General features: G+C 37.4%; 2 protein-coding genes across 2 annotated transcripts in view; both read left to right on the forward strand.

Annotated features, from left to right (window-relative positions):
• LOC107743462 (kinase suppressor of Ras 1-like) overlaps positions 1-14,263 on the forward strand; it is a 26,673-nt gene extending 12,410 nt beyond the window's left edge. Inside the window, exons 2-17 of the mRNA XM_016556682.1 lie at positions 3,487-3,627; positions 5,695-5,842; positions 5,928-6,390; positions 7,699-7,912; positions 7,989-8,108; positions 8,359-8,527; positions 8,773-8,814; positions 10,024-10,072; positions 10,171-10,234; positions 10,427-10,896; positions 10,974-11,070; positions 11,917-12,050; positions 12,129-12,260; positions 12,339-12,474; positions 13,232-13,365; positions 14,020-14,263. Coding sequence (XP_016412168.1) covers positions 3,487-3,627; positions 5,695-5,842; positions 5,928-6,390; positions 7,699-7,912; positions 7,989-8,108; positions 8,359-8,527; positions 8,773-8,814; positions 10,024-10,072; positions 10,171-10,234; positions 10,427-10,896; positions 10,974-11,070; positions 11,917-12,050; positions 12,129-12,260; positions 12,339-12,474; positions 13,232-13,365; positions 14,020-14,026 — 2,520 coding nt within the window. The 3' untranslated portion in view covers positions 14,027-14,263. The remainder of the gene's footprint in view (positions 1-3,486; positions 3,628-5,694; positions 5,843-5,927; positions 6,391-7,698; positions 7,913-7,988; positions 8,109-8,358; positions 8,528-8,772; positions 8,815-10,023; positions 10,073-10,170; positions 10,235-10,426; positions 10,897-10,973; positions 11,071-11,916; positions 12,051-12,128; positions 12,261-12,338; positions 12,475-13,231; positions 13,366-14,019) is intronic.
• Positions 14,264-17,060: 2,797 nt separating this feature from the next.
• LOC107743463 (neurofibromin-like) overlaps positions 17,061-20,171 on the forward strand; it is a 51,846-nt gene continuing 48,735 nt past the window's right edge. Inside the window, exon 1 of the mRNA XM_016556683.1 lies at positions 17,061-17,219. Coding sequence (XP_016412169.1) covers positions 17,160-17,219 — 60 coding nt within the window. The 5' untranslated portion in view covers positions 17,061-17,159. The remainder of the gene's footprint in view (positions 17,220-20,171) is intronic.

A 20,171-nucleotide genomic window follows, 5' to 3' on the forward strand; every position in this document is an offset into this window, starting at 1 on the left:
TATGAGTGGTTATGAACGAATGAATGAAACACATTTGTCCGTGTTTCACTCCGTCTCGAATCGCGCTCGCGGAAAGCGCTTCACAAACAGTGTCTCTTCCGCGGCTCAGTACGCTTTTTCAACTAGTTTTTTTAGTCTCGAGCAAGACTGTACGACGTTCACATTACATGATTTGACAGATTTTTATGTAGAAAGGGTGACAGCTCACCGCATTAAAATAAATTATCATTCATGTTTTCATAACTGCTGGCCAAATTCAAAAACGAAACTAAAATTAATTCATCTTTGAGAGCAAGAAGGCCCCCTGGTGTTTCGGGGGCCCTATGCAGCTTGCGTATTTTGCGTATAGGGAGGATCAGCTCTGCATGCAGTTGCTTCAAACTATGGTATAAACATCATTCAGTGTAAATTGTGATAATTGTAATTAATAATCACAATTACAATTTCAAGGGAATAATGGACAATTATGATTTTTGTGTAGGCATAATTTTAAGTAGGGCTGCACAATTAATCAAATTTCTAATCCCAATTACAATTACTGATGCCACAATTACATAATCGTTCAAAGCGGCAATTAATCGTTCAAAGTCCACTTATGTTTTTCTTAGTGCTTGTGTTTTTTCTGGGTTATGAGTGGTTATGAACGAATGAATGAAACACATTTGTCCGTGTTTCACTCCGTCTCGAATCGTGCTCATGGAAAGCGCTTGAGAAACAGTGTCTCTTCCTCGGCTCGGTACGCTTTCAACTCCTTTTTTTTTGTTTCGAGCAAGACTGTACGACAGTGGTTATGAACGAATGAATGAAACACATTTGTCCGTGTTTCACTCCGTCTCGAATCGCGCTCGCGGAAAGCGCTTCACAAACAGTGTCTCTTCCGCGGCTCAGTACGCTTTTTCAACTAGTTTTTTTAGTCTCGAGCAAGACTGTACGACGTTCACATTACATGATTTGACAGATTTTTATGTAGAAAGGGTGACAGCTCACCGCATTAAAATAAATTATCATTCATGTTTTCATAACTGCTGGCCAAATTCAAAAACGAAACTAAAATTAATTCATCTTTGAGAGCAAGAAGGCCCCCTGGTGTTTCGGGGGCCCTATGCAGCTTGCGTATTTTGCGTATAGGGAGGATCAGCTCTGCATGCAGTTGCTTCAAACTATGGTATAAACATCATTCAGTGTAAATTGTGATAATTGTAATTAATAATCACAATTACAATTTCAAGGGAATAATGGACAATTATGATTTTTGTCATAATCGTGCAGCCCTAATTTTAAGTATAATAATTGGTTTGAGTAATTAGTCTAAGTATGCAGGGATCAGTTTAAGTGTGTGGGCATCATTTAAAGTATATAATGATTGTTTTTTGTATTGAGTGATCAGTCTGAGCATGCAGGGATCATTTTAAGTATGTGGGCATGATTTTAAATAAAGATCAGTTCGACTAAGTTTGAGTTTATTGTGATTAGTGAGTGCGAGAATAAGTTTGAGTTTAAGTAGTACGCAGGGATCAGTATTCAGTATGTAAAAAAAAAAAAAAAGACTGCATTTGTGGATCATTTCACATATAATATGTATGTCAGATTAAATGTATAAAAATCTATCGGAATATGATTGTGGCATCAGTTTGAAAATACACAGGTCAGTTTGAACATGCAGGTAAGTATATACACATCAGTTTGATTATGCGGGGATGAGTTTATGTATTCTGTGTATATGTTATTGGGCCTGGTAATGATGATAGAGGGATGAAGTGTGTCTGGCCGCTGCTGTTTAACGCATGTATAAGCGTGCTGTTCTCATTAAAGCAGTGATTGCAGGCGGCAGCAGTGGGATGGGGGGCGGCGGAGGGGGAAGTGTGAAAGGATGACTCGTTTTATGGCCGTCGGCCTCATGGTAACGGACCTCTGTGCGTCAGTGAGCTGCTGACCTGAACTGTCACAGCAGGTGAGCCCTCCTCTCACCCTATCCCCTCGTTCTCTCTCTCTCTATCCCACTATTTTCCCCCCTTTTCTTCTTTCTGTCACACTGCGTAATCAGCGTTTCTGTTCTGCTGAGGTGTCCGTGCGGCCCATCCAGGAAGCTGGTTATAGGGAGAACGAGGGAATAGGTGTGGTTTTTTGAGTGTATCGGTGAATTTGAGGTGGGTCAGCATTCTGCACGAGCTGGAAAATTCCTCCTGCGTAAGCCAGCAAGCTTTGTTTGTGAAAGATTTGGGAGCGTGTTTATTATCCAGAACAGGCCAGAATGGGGAAAAATCCTGCAGCCCTGTGCAGCTGGAAGCAGACGGCGACGGCCACGCTCGACGAGAAGGACTGCCGTCTTAGCCTCCGTGTGAACTCTGCGTCTCGTGGAGCTGTGATGTCAGAACGCTCCCACCGTCAGCGCAGTGTTCCGATGACACTCGGTTGCCATGCCAGCAGTGCAGTCACCCCCATGAGGAGGGCTGCAGCTCCCTTCCATATAATAACAGTTATTTATAGCTGACAGCCCTGTTTGCTGAAGGGGAGCACAAAAATAGAAAAGGAGAGAAAATCCAGTCAGATTTCAAACTGCGTGTGCTCTGATGCTGTGTTATTTATCAGACCTGCAGGTGCTGTGATTTAATGGCGACTGATGCTGAAATCTGGCTGATGAGAGACACTGCAGTAATGCAAAGCTTTGGATCGGTGCTGATTTTGACGGATTTATGACTTTGATTAAATTATATTCCAGAATGACACTGCCATCCTGAAAGAAAATGCATTGTTTTTTTATTTTTTTTTGCACTATACAAATAATGTGTGTTTTTATATATATATATATATATATATATATATATATATATATATACGTGTATATATATATACGTATATGTATGTATGTATGTATTGACATTATTTTTTGGCACAATATAAAATATATACAATAAAACACACACACACATATCCAAGAAAATACAGTTGAAATACAGTGCAGGAGAAGGCGAAAAAACTCTTACCAATTTAATTTTCACAAAATTTTAGAAAAAGCCAGATTAAAATATGTATGTAAACTTATATATAAGTGTCTGTGGAGATACACTAGAAACAAACACTAAAGTTCATGAATACATTAACAATAATACATGAGTAAAACCGGTAACAAAGCAACAATAAAATGGTCTTTCAATAACATGCTATAGAAGAACTTTTTTGCCAGATGGACTAAGCCATTTCCTAATTGGTTCCTAATCTTATCGAGTATTGACCTCTACAATTCTTTGAGATTTCACACCCACGTCATTGGGGCCTGCAATTAAATCTAAGTTGAACTGAGTCTATGTGCATATCTTGGTGTCCTTTGTGACGTCCGTCATGTTCATGTAACAGTTTTCTGTCTTCAAAAATCTGAGCTGTATGTGAAATTGTCCTTTCCCCGCAGAGGCAAAAAAGGCCTCTTACAGACCCCGCCCCCCCGACAGCCCCTCCCTCATCTGCTTTGTGCTCTGCTGCCCCCTGCAGGTCAAGCTCATGAAGTACATCTGTAAACAGCTGCAGTGTAAGCAGAAGGTGCCAGACACAGAAAGGCCGCCAGCCCTGAACAGCTACCCACGGCTGGAGGACTGGTTACGCACCATCAACGTCAGACCTGAGCTCATAGAGGTAATGTTTGTGTGTTTTTTGGATAGGAGGAAATAATTATGTATCTTTCCCACTAAATTCATACTAGGTGGTTTTAATGCCTGTAAATATTCAATACTTTGATAATGTCATCTGTTTTTAACACACAAAAATGCAATTTATCAATGTAGCAAGGTGACTTTCAGAAAGCCAATCAGTAGTCATATTTGTCTGTATAATATTTCACACCAAAATCAAATAATAAATTGAAAACATTTTAAGTAAAAAAGTAATAAATAATGATAAAAAGTAATATATTTTATATGTTTTCAACTAAATTCGTATCTGGTGTTTTTTGAGATTGTCATGTAAATATTCATTACTTTGATAATGTACCGTATTGTCCCGAATATAAGACGATGTTTTTTTCTTGGAAATACATCTGAAAAAACGCGGTCGTCTTATATTCGGGCCAATACGGTATATTATGTGTTTATATAATGGGATCTAACGTGTGTGTTGTTGATTACTAGAAAATCAAATTATGAATGTAACAACTTGATTCTCACAAGCCAATCAATGGTCATATTTGTCCGTATCATATTTCACACCAAAAAAGTTTTGTTTAAAACATTTTTTTTATACATTTTGATATAAAAAATGTAATCAATAAATATATATATATATAATAATAATAATTATAATTATATAAAAATATACTAATATAAATTACAAATATAATAATAAATTAATAATTTTAATTCATACATTTCATTAAATTGAATTAATACATTAAATTAATAAATTTAGCAAATTTGACTTATATTAATAAAATAAATGCTAGATTTTTCGTAAAGAATATTTATGTATAATATTATATTTTAAAATATAATAATATTTATTTGTATGTAATCTACAGATTTTTATTTGCCCAAATGTTAGGATTGTTTGGAAGGTTATGGCCTTGTTTTTATGTAAAGTTTATGTACATAAAACCAAGACAGTGCTGCCACTATCTTATATATTAAATATTACCACAAAAGATCATAACCAGGTGTCCAAATAAACAATGTCAGATCATCCTGTAGGAATGTGTGAGGCAGGACTCAAATCCTCTTAGAAATTCGCTTACAAAAACATAGTATTGAGTGTTCATTTGAGTGTGTGAGCGAGGATATGTTTTTGTGTGTGTTTTATGCTTTGTAGTTCAATATCCTTGAGTAAAGCTGAGGAATTAGAAAATCTGCTGTGTTTTGGCGGTTTGGCCATAGCCACATTCCCAGCAGACCCGAGATACACCAACTCTAATTACCCAACATGCGGAGTCAGCCTCTCTCTCGCTCTCTCTCTGTCTCTGACACTGTTCTACTCCTACATTACATAGCATCCATTCTCACGGACAGCAGTGGACTTTCCTCATTTTATTCCGCTCAGCTAGATTAGTTGCATATGTGTGGTATGATACTGTACAGGTATGTCACATACATGTCAACAGTCCAGATGCTGGAGAATTTTCCTGTTTTCACATCATACTAAATGAAATTAGAAACAAGAAGGTTCCTGGAATGTCTGCCAGTGCCCGATACAGCATCAATATCAGAATTGTGGCCTAGCAGTTAGCATACATGAGCCGTTAGCATGATTAAGACATTTAGCTGTAATGCATTCTGGCTTTTGTTTCATTATATAATTGCTTTTCTCACTCTCCTCCACATCATATCCTGTGCTCTCTCCATCATGAATGGCATTAAACATGTTATAAAGCCCAAAAAACAAATCAGTTTGGGAGATTTACCACGTATTTACAGTATGACTGTGAGAGTAATTCTGGAATAATATGATATTAATATCAGTTCAATGTCACAAGCCACTCACTTCAAATCAATCACACAGGTTTGTAATTAGGGAATCAGATTAATTAGTCTAAGAGGTCATGTGTCCTGGGAATTTGAAGAGCTTTATTCATAAGAGAATGCACTGATTGGGGTGAGTGTGTCCTGTTGTATCTGACCCTAAATCACAGAAATAACCCTCTAACTAGGACATGTCGGCATCTTGCTGATGTCTTTAAGAGTGTTTCATTGTCATTCTCTCTCTGGCTTTTATCAGGCAGTGAACGTGAAGCTGTCATTGGATGCTCTGCTGCAGATGCCCGGCACTCAGGTGAAGGAAACCATGCGACGGCTGGGCTCCAGTTCAGAGGACTGCACCAGGCTATGTGCTGCCCTCAGCTGTTTAAAGAGTGCCTCTGAGTCAGGTGGGTGCTCTTTCCCTGAGATTCACTCACTTGTTATCTCAATACTAGATTTCTTCTGAATTGACTGTGATTTTATGACCTTCAGGGGAGTTTAAAGAGGACAGCGGTTGTTGGTTCTCCGAGCCCATGAGGCGTGACAGTGGCGGCTTGACTCCAGTGGACCAGATTCCGTTACTAGGAGGTTCCCTGCGCCCCCACAGCCCTTCCCCTCTGGCTCGGCCCATGAGCACGCCCTCCACACCCCTCACCACCTGCCCGTACCCCCGCTACATCCTGTCATCCGGCGAAGCTCACATTTACCACGGCTACGCAGAGAGTCTGACCGACCCCAGCCCGTATTACACCTCCCGTCCCATCAGACTCCATGGACACACCTCGACCCCACCCATAACCCCGCCCTCCCGGAGGAGACACCGCCTCAAGCCTCCCTGCACACCTCCTCCACCGTCCCGCAAAGTTCTGCACCTCCTCCCCAATATCACGATGACCCGCAGCAAGAGCCACGAGAGTCAGCTCGGCCACCGCATCGAAGATACACCCACAAACAAGTAGGTCTTGAGGAAGTGAAGCACAATCCTACTACAAGTAGGGGCATCATAAAGTACTTTGTAAAAGTACTTAAGCCTTGTTGTGTCCTTGTTGTGTAAAGTCCTGTATGTGTATTATATTTGATATGCACATTTCTAAGGCCTACGATTTTTTCTAAAGGTCCAATAGATTTCCATTTCTAAAATGTCAGGCTTTATAGGGTTAAATCATTTGAATTATCAATAGAGTCATTGTCTGTGTTTTTCATAAGTCATGCCTGTTCCTATGCAGTGACTAATAGCAATCTGTGATGATGTCAAGACCACTAATGCCAACAATGTGACCACAGAATAACGACACTATTTTTGCCGGCTGTTTCATTACATTTTTGTTTGCCCGAGATGGGCTTTTCAACCGCTGATTCTGACATTTAGAGTCCAATATATTAGTCAAAAGTTTCAGACACACTTGACTAAAATGTGCCTTAAACCTTTTTATCTGACAGCTTAGGCCTTAAAAGTAATAATAATAATAAATAGTAATAAATAAATTATGCCTACATATGAATTCCTTTGTAATATAGTAATAATATAAATTGTACTAAATGATTGACTTGGACTACATAGTGATGTAAATCAGCCAGCAAGTGTTCAGCATACACACTATATATCATTATTATATTATATTATATTATGTTATGTTATGTTATGTTATGTTATGTTATATTATGTTATATACATATGAATTCCTTTATTAACCATTGTATTAATTAATTAATTTTAATGTAATTAATTATTAATTGTACTAAATGTAATTATTAATTGTACTAAATGGTTGAGTTGGTCTACATAGTGATGGAAATCAAGTGCTCAGCATTCATGGAATCAACTATTTATAAACTATTTCTATATATCATGTTATGTTATGTTATGTTATATTATCTTATATTTATTATGTTATATTATTCACTAATATAAAGAGAGATAATAAAATATAGTATTCTTTGTCTATTAGTAAATAATGTAAATAAGTTTAATGTTTTTAATTTAATTTTATTTTAATGTAAATAAGTTTGATAATTCAATAAATGTTTAATTTACACATTGTTTCCTCCAAATTGACAAAAATATTTTTTAAAACAGGAAACGTGCATGTCCATGCTTTATTAAAAATTTAGCATGCAGGCTAGACTTGTACGATTAATCCCATATTAGCCAGATATTAGCCAGATTATATTAGCTGAATAATTGGCCTGATGGGTATATTGGTTGGTCACCACTCTTTGTGATCCCTATGAGGTTACACTGACTGTCTTGCATTGTTCTTAGGTGTGTGAAGAAAAACAAGCTGTTTCTGAACGTCCAGATTAATGGGAACGGTTGTGAGGACTCTCCATCGCGCTCGCCCACTCTCTCCGCACGGACCCCTGGGGCAGCACCCGCCACGGCCCCGTACACTTTGCCAGGCACTCCCACACTACAGGAGGAGCACATCGGCCTGAGGAGTGAGTTCAACAGCACAATAACACCGTTTCAAAAGCATGCGCGGTTCTTGACTGAGCAGATCTTTAGTTCAAATAGACCAGACTGCAGTGAAGTGCCTGCTGAATGCTGATCAGACTGAGGTCACAGTTCAACCTCTCAGAGTGAAGAGGAAGCTCTCACCTGCGCTCTACACACTCAAATACTCCTGCTATCACTCGCAGTTTGGGACACTACCGAAGGCAATAACAAGGAAGGTACTGATTCCTGTGTGACAGAATGATATATTAGTATACATCTTGTCCTGTTTTTGTAGTATGCAGTATATATTTTTTCCAGCTTATGCACATCACGTCATTTTTTTAATAGCATGCGATAGTCAGTAACCTCCACAGTGTGCAGTACACTAGTATTCCATACTGAACGTAGCCAGAGTCTTGATTAATTATTATTGTAATAGTGCATTAAAAGCAGTTCTGCAGCATCAACATGGTTAATTTTCGGCAGGATCAACCGCCGGCGCTGAATCAGCTGGACTCTAGCAGTAATCCATCCTCAACCACTTCCTCTACGCCTTCCTCTCCCGCCCCCTTCCAGCAGAGCAACCCTCCAAGTGTAACCCCGCCCCCAAACCCCTCCCCAAAGGGTCACCGTGACAACCGCTTCCACTTTCCAGGTAAGCGCCTGTAAACACTGACACTGCAATAAACTAGCACATTAACAAATACTACCCCGATTAATACAAAACACACACATCTGCATTAATCCCGGGTAAAAAGAATGCTGATATTCAGGACTCTTTATCTGTATGTAACACTCTAACTCAACATAAGGCATAATGAGACTTTGCCTCTAACCCTGTCTCTCTGTCTGCTTCCTGCCTGTCTTCCTCTCTTCCTGTCTTCCTTCAATGTGGCAAAGCTGCCTGTTATTTTCAGCACCGACAGCAGTTCATCTTCCCTGGTGAGTTAACAAACACAAAGTCTGTAATGTTCTTCAGCCCTCATAATGACATCCAGGATTCAGTGGGACAAATGCAATAAACAGTTGCACTATCTGAGTGAATTATTCATTAAATGGTGATCAGATAAATAAATTTATCATAATATATAAATGCATTGTTATTTCATATAATATATAAAGTGCTAGTGCTATAATCAGGCATATATTCAGTCTTGCACAGTGGTGGTGAACAGAAAAGACCACTGTCTTTTCTTTTTATTTTAATAACATTTCTGTTAGTAAAAGCATATTCAAATAACTTTAGATAAATTAAATTATACAAAAAGGACAAAAATAAAAAAGGAGTAGTAGTTGGAGTGATATAGTTAAGCCATTTTGCCCAATATTAGTTGAATTAATTAGCTACAGTTTTGGAGTTATTTTTTTTAATTACAAAAACACTAGTATTGTTAACTAAAACTAAAACTATTAAAAACATTTTTTTGTTAATTGAAATAAAGTTGAAATAAAAAAACATATACAGACACAAAAAAATACAAAATGAAAATTAAATATGAATATGACAGTTAAAATGTTGCCTTGACAACTAGATAAAAAAAGTTAGTTAAAAATATATAACTAAACAGAATTATGAAAAATCTAATAAAAATGACAAAGGCACAGTTTACTAAAATGTAAACTAACATAAAAATTATAACTGAAAATATACAAATAAAAGCTAATTTAAAATATTAATATTATATATTAAATATATTAAATAATATAATACACATTTACAGGTATAAGAACTATAAAGTACCTCAAACCTTTTAGCAAGATGGTTTTTTTCCATAATTTTATGGATTCCTTGTATATAACAATGAAATGCAGCAGATTTTCAGCCATAAAATTACTAGACTAGCATAGTCTCCAGCATGTCTTTTTGTCCAGTCTGCATTGAACTGAACTGACTTTTACAAATGTACAAGTCTGAGCAATGCCTAAAGTAAAGTGTTTTGCATGCTGGGGTTTGGTTTTGCACAAGAGTAGTTAATTCTTGTGAGATGAGCTGCACCCTGCTGGTGATTTTTGGCACTGCATGTTACATTAAGCAATAATAATATCAGTAATTCTGTATCGGTACAGATAGAAATAACATGTTTCCAGAGTCAGTGAATTTTTTTTCTTTCAAATGTGATAAGTTGGTCAATATTTTCTTATCTTTCACAGACGTGTGCAGTCCCAGCATCCTTCATTCAGATGGACTCCCAGACACTGTGTAAGGAACTGTTAAATTACTGCTTAGAAGCATAAATATTCTGCTGCATGTTCTGCATTCAGTCATAGTGACGGCTAAATGTTGAACTTCACACACAGTAACGAGATCGATCCATCAGTTGAGGAGATGCACGCGGAACAATACGAGGAAGATGACAGAGAGGTGAGATGCTTGTGGAACTGAGATTTAAAGCTGGAATACACAATGCATGATGGGCACCGTTTTTCTCTGTAATCATTTAGAAAGTCAGCAAGCGTGTGACAGGAATTTATTATTAGAAATTTATTCGGAGGTTGTGTAGTGTATTCTAGCCTTAAGTAGCACTTCCAACCCTGCTCGGTTCATCTCGCCTAGGAACTAGAGGAAGAAGAAGAAGAGGACATAGAAGCAGAGGAGGAAGAGGATGTAGCAGTGGAGGAGGAAGATGAAGAGGAGGAGCATATGGAAGAGCTGAACCATGGCTCAGAAGGAGAGTGTGAAGGAGACGAGCTGGACGACCTGCCCAGCACGCGAGGAGGAACCCACTGGAAAGGTCCCATCTCTCGTAAGGCCAGCCAGACCAGCGTCTACCTGCAGGAGTGGGACATTCCCTTCGAGCAGCTGGATCTCGGCGAGCTCATCGGGAAGGGTCGCTGGGGTCGGGTTCATCACGGCCGCTGGCACGGAGAGGTGGCAATCCGACTCCTTGAGATCGACGGAAACAACCAGGACCACCTGAAGCTCTTCAAGAAGGAGGTGATGAACTACAGACAGACGCGCCACGAGAACGTGGTCCTCTTCATGGGAGCTTGCATGGCCCCGCCTCATCTCGCCATCATTACCAGGTAAAGTTTCAAACATCTGAGTCCGTCAGCTGATCAACAGATGGTCACTGACAAGCACATCTTTAATTTCCTCACAGCTTCTGCAAAGGCCGGACGTTGTATTCTGTCGTGAGGGACACGAAAAACACTCTGGACATCAATAAGACTCGGCAGATCGCGCAGGAGATTGTCAAGGTAGTGTTTATGGAGCCTTTTCATGTTTCTGGGGTTCTCAGAAACAGAAGTTGTCATAGTTGGGAAAGCTTGTGTGGTGGTGAATGGAAACTACAACAAATATAATTTTTGCTTTCCCATTTGCTCCGATAGCAAAAGAAAAAATGGTCTTTTAGTGTTACTATGACTTTACAAAAGAGGAAAAAAATATTGATTACGTTGGTCAGAAGACAGAAAGATGTCACATGATCCTTCAGAAATCAGTCTCAATTATTATTAATGCTCAGTTATTAATAATGGTTCTTATTATTATCAATGTTTTGCTGCTTAATGTTTTGTGCAAACCATATTTTGTGGATTCTTTGATTAATCGAAGTTCAAAAGAACAAAATTTATTTGACAAAAATCTTTTGTAACATTAGAAATTTCTTTACTGACACTTTTGATCAGTTTAATGTGTCCTTGCTGAATAAAATTATTAATATCTTTTTTTTTTTTTTTTTATCTTACCCCAAACTTTTGAATGGTAGTGTAGTTTTAAACACTGATGATAAGAAATGATTCTTGAGCACCAAATCAGCATGTTAGAATGATTTTTCTGAAGGATCATGTGACACTGAAGACTAATGGCTGCTAAATATTAAGCTTTGCCATCACAGGATTAAAACAACTTATTTTGAAATATATTGAAATTGAAAACTATTATTTTAAATTGTAATACTATTTCACAATATTACTGTTTAAATAACTGTTAATAACTGCAAAAAGGCGTCGTCAAAGTCTGTGAAAAGGGTTCATTGGTGGATGTGTTATGTATATGTGTGGCTGTTTATGATTCAAGTCCTGCTTGTGTTTCCTGTATTTCAGGGAATGGGTTACCTTCATGCTAAGGGCATCGTTCACAAGGACCTTAAATCGAAAAATGTCTTTCATGACACAAACAAAGTAATCATCACTGACTTTGGCCTTTTCGGGATCTCTGGAGTGGTTCAGGAGGGCCGGTAAGTCACTGCATTACTCTTGATTACGTGGATTGTTACCGTGAACCAGTCAATTGCCGGATCTGTTCTTTTTTTTAGACGTGAAAACGAGCTGAAACTTCCTCACGGGTGGATCTGTTATTTGGCTCCAGAAATCGTGCGTAAAATGAGCCCGGGAAACAACGAGGACAGACTTCCGTTTTCGAATGCTGCTGATGTTTATGCCTTTGGGTGAGAAATATACTTGACAAATAATTCACCCCCAAATAGAGCTGCGTTGACCTGCTGCCTTTATCTGCTCTTTTTCAGCACCATCTGGTACGAGCTGCAGGCGAGAGACTGGCCCATCACCAGTCAGCCCGTAGAGGCCACCATCTGGCAGGTGGGCAGTGGAGAGGGCATCAGGAGGGTCCTGGCAGAGATAAACTTGGGAAAAGAGGTCACGGTGAGTGCCACATTTTAAGTCTATTTATTATTTGACACAGGCTCAGTCGAATGGCAGTGTGAAATTATGCTACTCTACTCCACTTACGATGCCAAGGTGAAAAGAAGGTCATGTAACAGCTAGACTATATTGGACATTTTTAATAATAATTATAATAATACATATTATTATTATTATTATTATTATAAATATATTTAATAATAACATTGTGTAATAACAAAAATAATATTAATACTAAAAATTATTATTAATAACATCATTTCATTATTTATTATTGTTAATTATTAATATTATTGTTTATTTATCTTGTGCTTTTCCGTAGCTCAAGGACATTCGATCAGTCAGATTAATACAATTAATTAGATTAACACAGTGAAAAACTGTAATTAATACAGTGAATAACTGGCAATACAAATGAAAGAATTGTATAATTTAGAAATAACAGAAATATAGAGAAAGAACATAAAAATAGATCATAATTAGTGTGTCACAATTCAATGTAATTATTTGTATATCTTGCTAGCCATTTGTAAATAATGTGAAAATAAACGTATGAATTTCTAAGTCTAAATTATTTCTATTTAATTTCATGGTTTAGTACTGTAGAAGCTGTGTTTAGGAGAAACACAAAACACTCTGGAGTGCTACCTTATAATTTGGCCAAAATGAGATATATTAGAACTAGAAGATATCCTTGTAAAAACCATCCAAACGTCAGATGTTTGTGCTGACTGCTTGATTTCTGTCTGTCCTACAGGAGATTCTGTCCGCCTGCTGGTCATATGACGCTCGTAATCGGCCCACGTTCACGCAGCTGGCCGACATGCTGGAGAAACTGCCCAAACTCAACCGCCGCCTGTCTCATCCTGGCCACTTCTGGAAGTCAGCAGAGTACGTATCCTAGAATCTGGCACACTGTGAAAAGAGGACAAACAGGTTGTAGAAACCTGCACACAGTGCACAGTCTGCAGAAACGGTGGCAAAGATGACCTCAGAGACACCACAATGCATCACATATGTTGTTGTTTGGTTACTTTCTGTCTGGCCATCTCTTCCCTTGGGAGTATTTTTATCTTGTTCAGTCGTTATTTTTATCTGCAGCATCTGTCTAACCTTCAGAAGAGCAGTGTCAGCACTTGTAACAACATAGTTGAACTTTTAAATGGGAAAAAGAATGCCATAATCATAATTTAATAATAGTAATAAAAATAAATAAATAATAACAATTTATAAATAATAATAAAAAACAAATAAATAATTTAATCATAAATTGTGATTTTTATGAGTAGTAACAATAATAATAATTATTCATATATTTAAATAATAATAACAATAATTGCTTATTATTATTATTATTTATATAATATTATATTTTTTGTTTATTACATTTTTATATTCTTTGCTAGTAATGAGAATTTCCACATTTTCTACAACGACATACTACACATATACAATATACAATTATACAACTTAAACACATATACCATTTCTCTCTCTAATCTGCTTCTCTTTCTGTTTTGTCAATGTTATTTCTTGTCGTTGTAGGTTGTAGCCGCGTGCCTGAAACATGATCAATGCAAAACACAATTCCTGGCTCTGCCTTGCATGCCTGCTGAAAGCCTGACCTCTTCTGGACTTACAAACTAACATCGCCTGCTCTTCCGTCTCTACCTTTCTTTGGTTCTGTGGGTGGGGGCCTGCTGTGGCGATGCGTAAAACGAAACGCTTTGCCTTTTTTATTCCTATTATGATTTTCAGAGTGTGCGACTGGTTCTCCCTTTCTGCTCCAGTTCGTGACGTCACGTGATGCATTTTTCCCGCTGGATTTGCAGGACTCCATGACACTACGATGAAGATGTTACCTTTCTCTCTCTCACTCCCTCTCCTGTGGTCATGGTGCCTCTTAGTCCTGTGTGACATGCCTTGATTCTGTCTCTGATAGGCTCGTCTGGTTCATGCTAACACACCTTTAGCTGTCACTCTTCCTCCATGGTGTCCGATAGTAGACGTTTTGTTTCACTAATGATAATGTTCTTGATGGAAACTTATTGAGCTGCGAGGGTCTAACCAAATGTGGTGTGTGAGTTACATAAGGGCCCTTTCTGAGTACTGATTGCAAAAATGAGCCAAAGAGAAGCATGTGCGTCTTCTCACCCGACTACAGGGCCTGATTTTCCACGATGAAGATGTTGAACGTTTGCATTAAAGCCAGATTTCGATGAACCCAGCAGAACAGTGTTCCATAAGTTGTGTAAACATGAACTCTCATGTGTGTTTGTGTGTAACGTGCGTGTTTGTAACATTGTGTATGTTTGTGGAAGGGTGTGTGTTCGTTTGTTCTGTGCAAGACTGGACTTTGTGGTTTGGAAATATCAATGACAATGTAAAATATTTATGTATAAATATGGGTTATTTATTGTACAGTCAATGAACAGAATTCTTTTAATATTTATATGGACATTTTATATAAATATAAATAAATATATATATACTGTACATCATGACATTTTGAATAGATACTGCTGTGGTATCCCAGATGTAAATATTCTTTATATTTTTTCATGTAAAAAAACAAAACAAAAAAAACATGGAAAACTTTTTTAGAATGGATCGATACATGTCATGTACAGTCATATTTTTGTATTGCATGTGGCTACTGTATACAATGTTTGTTCTCATCCTTGAAAGACAATAAAATCGAGCTTGTCACGTGACTGTGGTCAAATGTATACGTTAGAAACTTTTTAAAAGGATCTCAGGGATTTGCAGAGATTTGTGAAGTGATGTCAGATGGAATGAAACATGTTTATGATGATATTACAGTCTGAATTCTTTCTCATATTGCACAGAACATGCTTAAACCTGAAGTACACAAGTGTGTGTTTCAACATCTTACGTTAAATTAATGTTCCGGACTGAGGGGTGTCACCAAATAATAATTGAAAAACCTGTATTAACCACTAATCTGAACATTTTTGCACGGAATGTTGGACAAATATACAACAATTGTCTCAGAATTCCAAGTACATGGCCGTAATTACAACTAATATCCCTCTCATTGAGTACAATTGTGAAAAAAACAAGAGTTCAGAATAATGACTTAATTCGGTTTCTCTCAGTCGTTATACCTGTAATGACCCGCAGAGGTCAGTATTACACTGTCTCACTGCAGGAAGTCCAACCCATTACTGGAAAAGGTGTCAGATGTATCAATACATAGGTTCACACAACTTCACCAGCACAGCGAGGCCCTTGATACTAATAGCTTAGATACATCTTTAAAAAGCATTTTCCTCTTTCAAAGCTGTAACTAACCATGCATTCAAAACTTCAGGGAACTATATATAGCACTTGAGTGATGCAAGCTGCTCATTGTCTATGGAAGATATAACTCTGCTGTTTAATATAATTAATGCTTTTTTGTTTTTATTTGATTTTTTTTTTTTTTTTATATTGATGAATGTGGTCCATCATTAAAAAAACAGTGAAGTTTGCATTTTTATATCAGAGCATTCAATATTAGAGAGTAAATGAACTGCCAAAAACACTGTGAACACAGCATCATGCTGCCAGCAGTCCATATTCTTGTGAATACCATCTGCAGACTCTTGAGAAACTGTCCATTCACTGTTTCCCCTGCAGAGGTTTGAGCTCCAGGGCTCCTCACAAAGGTTTTCTTTGTGTCTCGAGGCAGCTTCTAATTTCTCTGTGTCTGAGAGTGTTCACTGTTCTGTGTTGACCATGCTGTTTCAGGCATCTCTTTTGAGTTTTACTCACACAGCACCTCACACTGCCTGCAACAAGCTGCTCTTTCTTCTGCTCCCTCTCTCTCTCTCTCTGCCTTTCCCAAAATTCATAAATCTAATTTCCTTTACAGCATGTGACTGTAAAATAGCTAAATGCAAGAGAGACAGCCTGCTTGGACATAGGGCTATTAAAACATTACTTATTTAACATTGCTTATTAACATTAAACAACTGATTAAACATAATGATATTCACAAACCTCATGTGTTACATTATTCGTTTTTTTAATATTGTGATATAATAACATTGTTCAGAAAGTTCCACATGAGGTATTGTTATATTTAGAGCTAATATGTCCACAGTATGTATTTCAATAATCATTATTATCATAAAGTATATATACATGAATATTAGTTTCACTGTGTATAGATATGAATATTAGTTTCAGTTTCAGTTTTTATAGCATAGTTTTCTTCTCTCTCAATTAATTTTATGTCCAAGAAATTTTATGGACATGACTATTAATTACAATATTGGCAAAGCATTAAAGAATAATATTGTATGATATTAACAGAATTAAGTTTTATATTAGGAATATAGAATTTTGTTTCTTTACAAAATATAATTCAAATAAAATAACTAAGCATAAATATTAATATAAAAATATAATAAATCTCTCTCTCTGAATTTTAGTATCAGTTTTAATTAATTTTATAGTATTATTTCACGTCCAAGAAGCTTGACTATTGATTATAATATTGGCAGAGCATTATAATAATATAGTTTCATCCAAAGAATATAGAATCTAGTTTATATATATATATATATATATATAGGAGCGCAGGGGTCGCAGACCACGGAAAAGGCGTCCTCTCCTCCTCCACTTCATCATCATCTTCATCATCATCATAAGCGGCGGAGGTGCAGGCGTGAGCGGCCATGGCGGCGCAGAAGCCCGTGGAGTGGGTCCAGGCCGTCATCACCCGATTCGACGAGCAGGTCAGAGCTCTTCTAAACATCTCTGAACGCCTCGTCTGCACGGATGCGCAGTTACGCAGCTGTCGCGCGCATCCGTGCAGCAGCTGCGCATCTACCGTTCTCATTATGTTGCTGTTGTGTTTATATAATGTAACAAGGTTAAATGCATGGGACGCGACTAGTTTAGCAGTACATGTTGCTCAGCACCTTCTGCTTAACCTGGAACTACGTTCTTATCAACTCTAAACCTAAACAAACCCTATTACTAACCTAAAATCACAGTGCAAGGGTTCATTTCGAAAATCAGTCCTCTTAAGCAATCACTTGACTACTGGTTTTAGGGTTAGGAGAACTTCGGACCTGGAGTAATGTGCCTGTCAACCAATTATTATTAAAGAAAAATCAGAGGCCAGTGATTGGAACAACATTGTTATTGACCAATCACTGCCCTGGGACTTTAGGGATATAGGGTCGCCCCTATGGTGAGTGTGTCCCTTCTGTCAGACCACTATGACCCCCAAGCCAAAATAATACATCTTTCGCATTTGATTTAACTGTTTAACTGTCACGCATATGCAAATTCCCCATTAAAATGAATAAATCCATAAAGTGCAGGATCCTCCTGGTATATGCAATAGTAATATGCAATTCTGATATACATACAAGAAGAAATAACATACAGTTTTGTGTACAACAAAGAGTTCACAAATGATGATAAAAAAATGTAAGAAAGTATGTCAAACATTGTCATATTCTAGATGTTTTGATTGCTTTCTTATTAATAGACTGAATAGAGATTGTACCTTAATACATATTTGGTTCTTACTTAAGGGCAATAAAATGGGGTTTACATTTGGTGCATTTACATTTATAAAACCTTCCAATAAACAAACACAAGTTTATGCAGGAACATGCGTTGTCCATATTTTTGTGTTTTATGTAAAAAGCACAAAGAATGTGTCCATAAAATCAATGTAAGTCAGATGAAACATTCTGGATATTCAAAGCATTAACATTACTCCCAAAAGACAATCCTTAAAGTGCCCCTATTATGGATTTTTGAAAATTACCTTTCATGCAGTGTGTAACACAGCTCTAAGTGAATGAAAACATCCTGCCAAGTTTTAAATCTGAAAGTGCACCGTGTATTAAAGGGGTCATATGATGCTACATGCACTTTTACAAGTTGTTTGAACTGAAATGTGTGTTGGCAGTGTGTGTACACAACCACCCTATAATGATAAAAATCCACCCAGTGTTTTTTTTTTAATCTGCTCAAATCTTTACCCCTTTCTCAAATCGAGCCGATCTCAGATGCCTGTCTGTGTGTCAACATGAAACATTAGCATATTGCCCGCCCACTTGTTGGTCTTTTGGTGTTGGTCTGAATGAAAATGCAAATTCATTCTTTGCCACTAGATGCTGCTTTTGGAGCGGTAAAAATAGCGGTTTCCCCGGTAACGCTGTACACAAAGCAGCAATGCGCTCACAAACATTGCTTTATCAGGCGTTACAGGCATGATGAAATGAAAATGAGACTGATCGTCACGCAAAGGAGGGGTTTGGAAAAATGAATCGTTAAACGAATCGTGAGCAAGTAAGGTAAAAATAAATGCATATTATAAGACAATGAAAGTGTTTTTTGACCTTGCATGCATGTCAACCTGTTGTTGGGGACTTCCAAAACCAAAATATGAACTTTTCATATCATAACCCATAATAGGGGCACTTTAAATAAATGACACAAAAAGAACAGAGTGTGTATGCGTTAAGTGCCTCTGCGTGCAAAGATATTGAGATACAGTTTCTTGGGATGGCAACCACTTTGAACCACTTTACTAGTTTAATCAAAGATTTATTGCTTCTTAATTAATAATTAATTGGTCATAAATTTTATTTTCTAGTAAGGTAGAAATCTATGAATATTTGAATATCTTTTGGTATCCTTGAACATTCGGTTGATTTTTAGTCTAGAAGGTATTATGTTCAATTTTAATAACATATTTGTGTACAAACATCTGATAAAGATCTTAAAAACAGTGTATTCACTTGCTTACTAAATCATAAATGTCACATAAACATGTGAATAAGCTCCATCTGTAAGTCAAGCAATTTTTGTGATGAGCAAACATTCCAAAATTGTATGTCTTGTAAAGAGGCTATCAAGGGTTAAAGTTATGGCAATGATTGGTTGACCAAATGTTGCTCCAGAAACGTGTCCTGCTTTTGTAAATCACATCATGTGAGATGAGGGTTAATGTTTATACTTTCACTTCATATTTTGTGTCCCACAAGTGAACCAACCTCACAGCTGACCCTTGATTGATACACACAGCTTCACTTTTTCGTTTAAGAGCTGCGTCATCAGTTTAACCCTTAAAGACCTGACTTTAGTGCGGATCCTACTGGTTTAAACCTGCAGTTGTACATAAGAAATAGGTTATAAGTTAGAAATATAACCCATTGTTTACCAGACAGGCAAAAGCCTGTGAATAGTTAAGCTAGAATGTTTAAAAGTTAAAGTTAAAGTTTTTCTACAAATGTGTTAAAGGGGTCATATGATGCTTTTTTAAACATCATTATTTTGTGTATTTGGTGTAACAGAATATGTTGACATGCTTTAATGTTCAAAAAACACATTATTTTTCAAATACTGTACATTATTGTAGGTCCTCTATGCCCCGCCTCTCTCAAACGCTTCGTTTTCTACAAAGTCCCTCCTTCAGACAAGTGCAGTCTGCTCTGATTGGCCAGCTGAACCAGTGCATTGTGATTGGCCGAACACAACAAGCACGCGTCGGAAATGTAACGCCCCTTACCATAAACGCGAGCTTCATCTTTCAAAATAAACGTAAAGACAGAGCCCGAAAGGGGAACAGAGTCATGACAGACAGTGATGAAGCTGGTATGTGTTTGCAGTACACAAGCCACGGTTAAGACAGCTGACTCCACTGTGATGCGACCCTGTCTCTC

Source organism: Sinocyclocheilus rhinocerous, unplaced genomic scaffold (assembly GCF_001515625.1).
Source record: "Sinocyclocheilus rhinocerous isolate Xijiao unplaced genomic scaffold, SAMN03320098_v1.1 scaffold106, whole genome shotgun sequence".
In the NCBI taxonomy this organism is placed as follows: Eukaryota; Metazoa; Chordata; class Actinopteri; order Cypriniformes; family Cyprinidae; genus Sinocyclocheilus; species Sinocyclocheilus rhinocerous.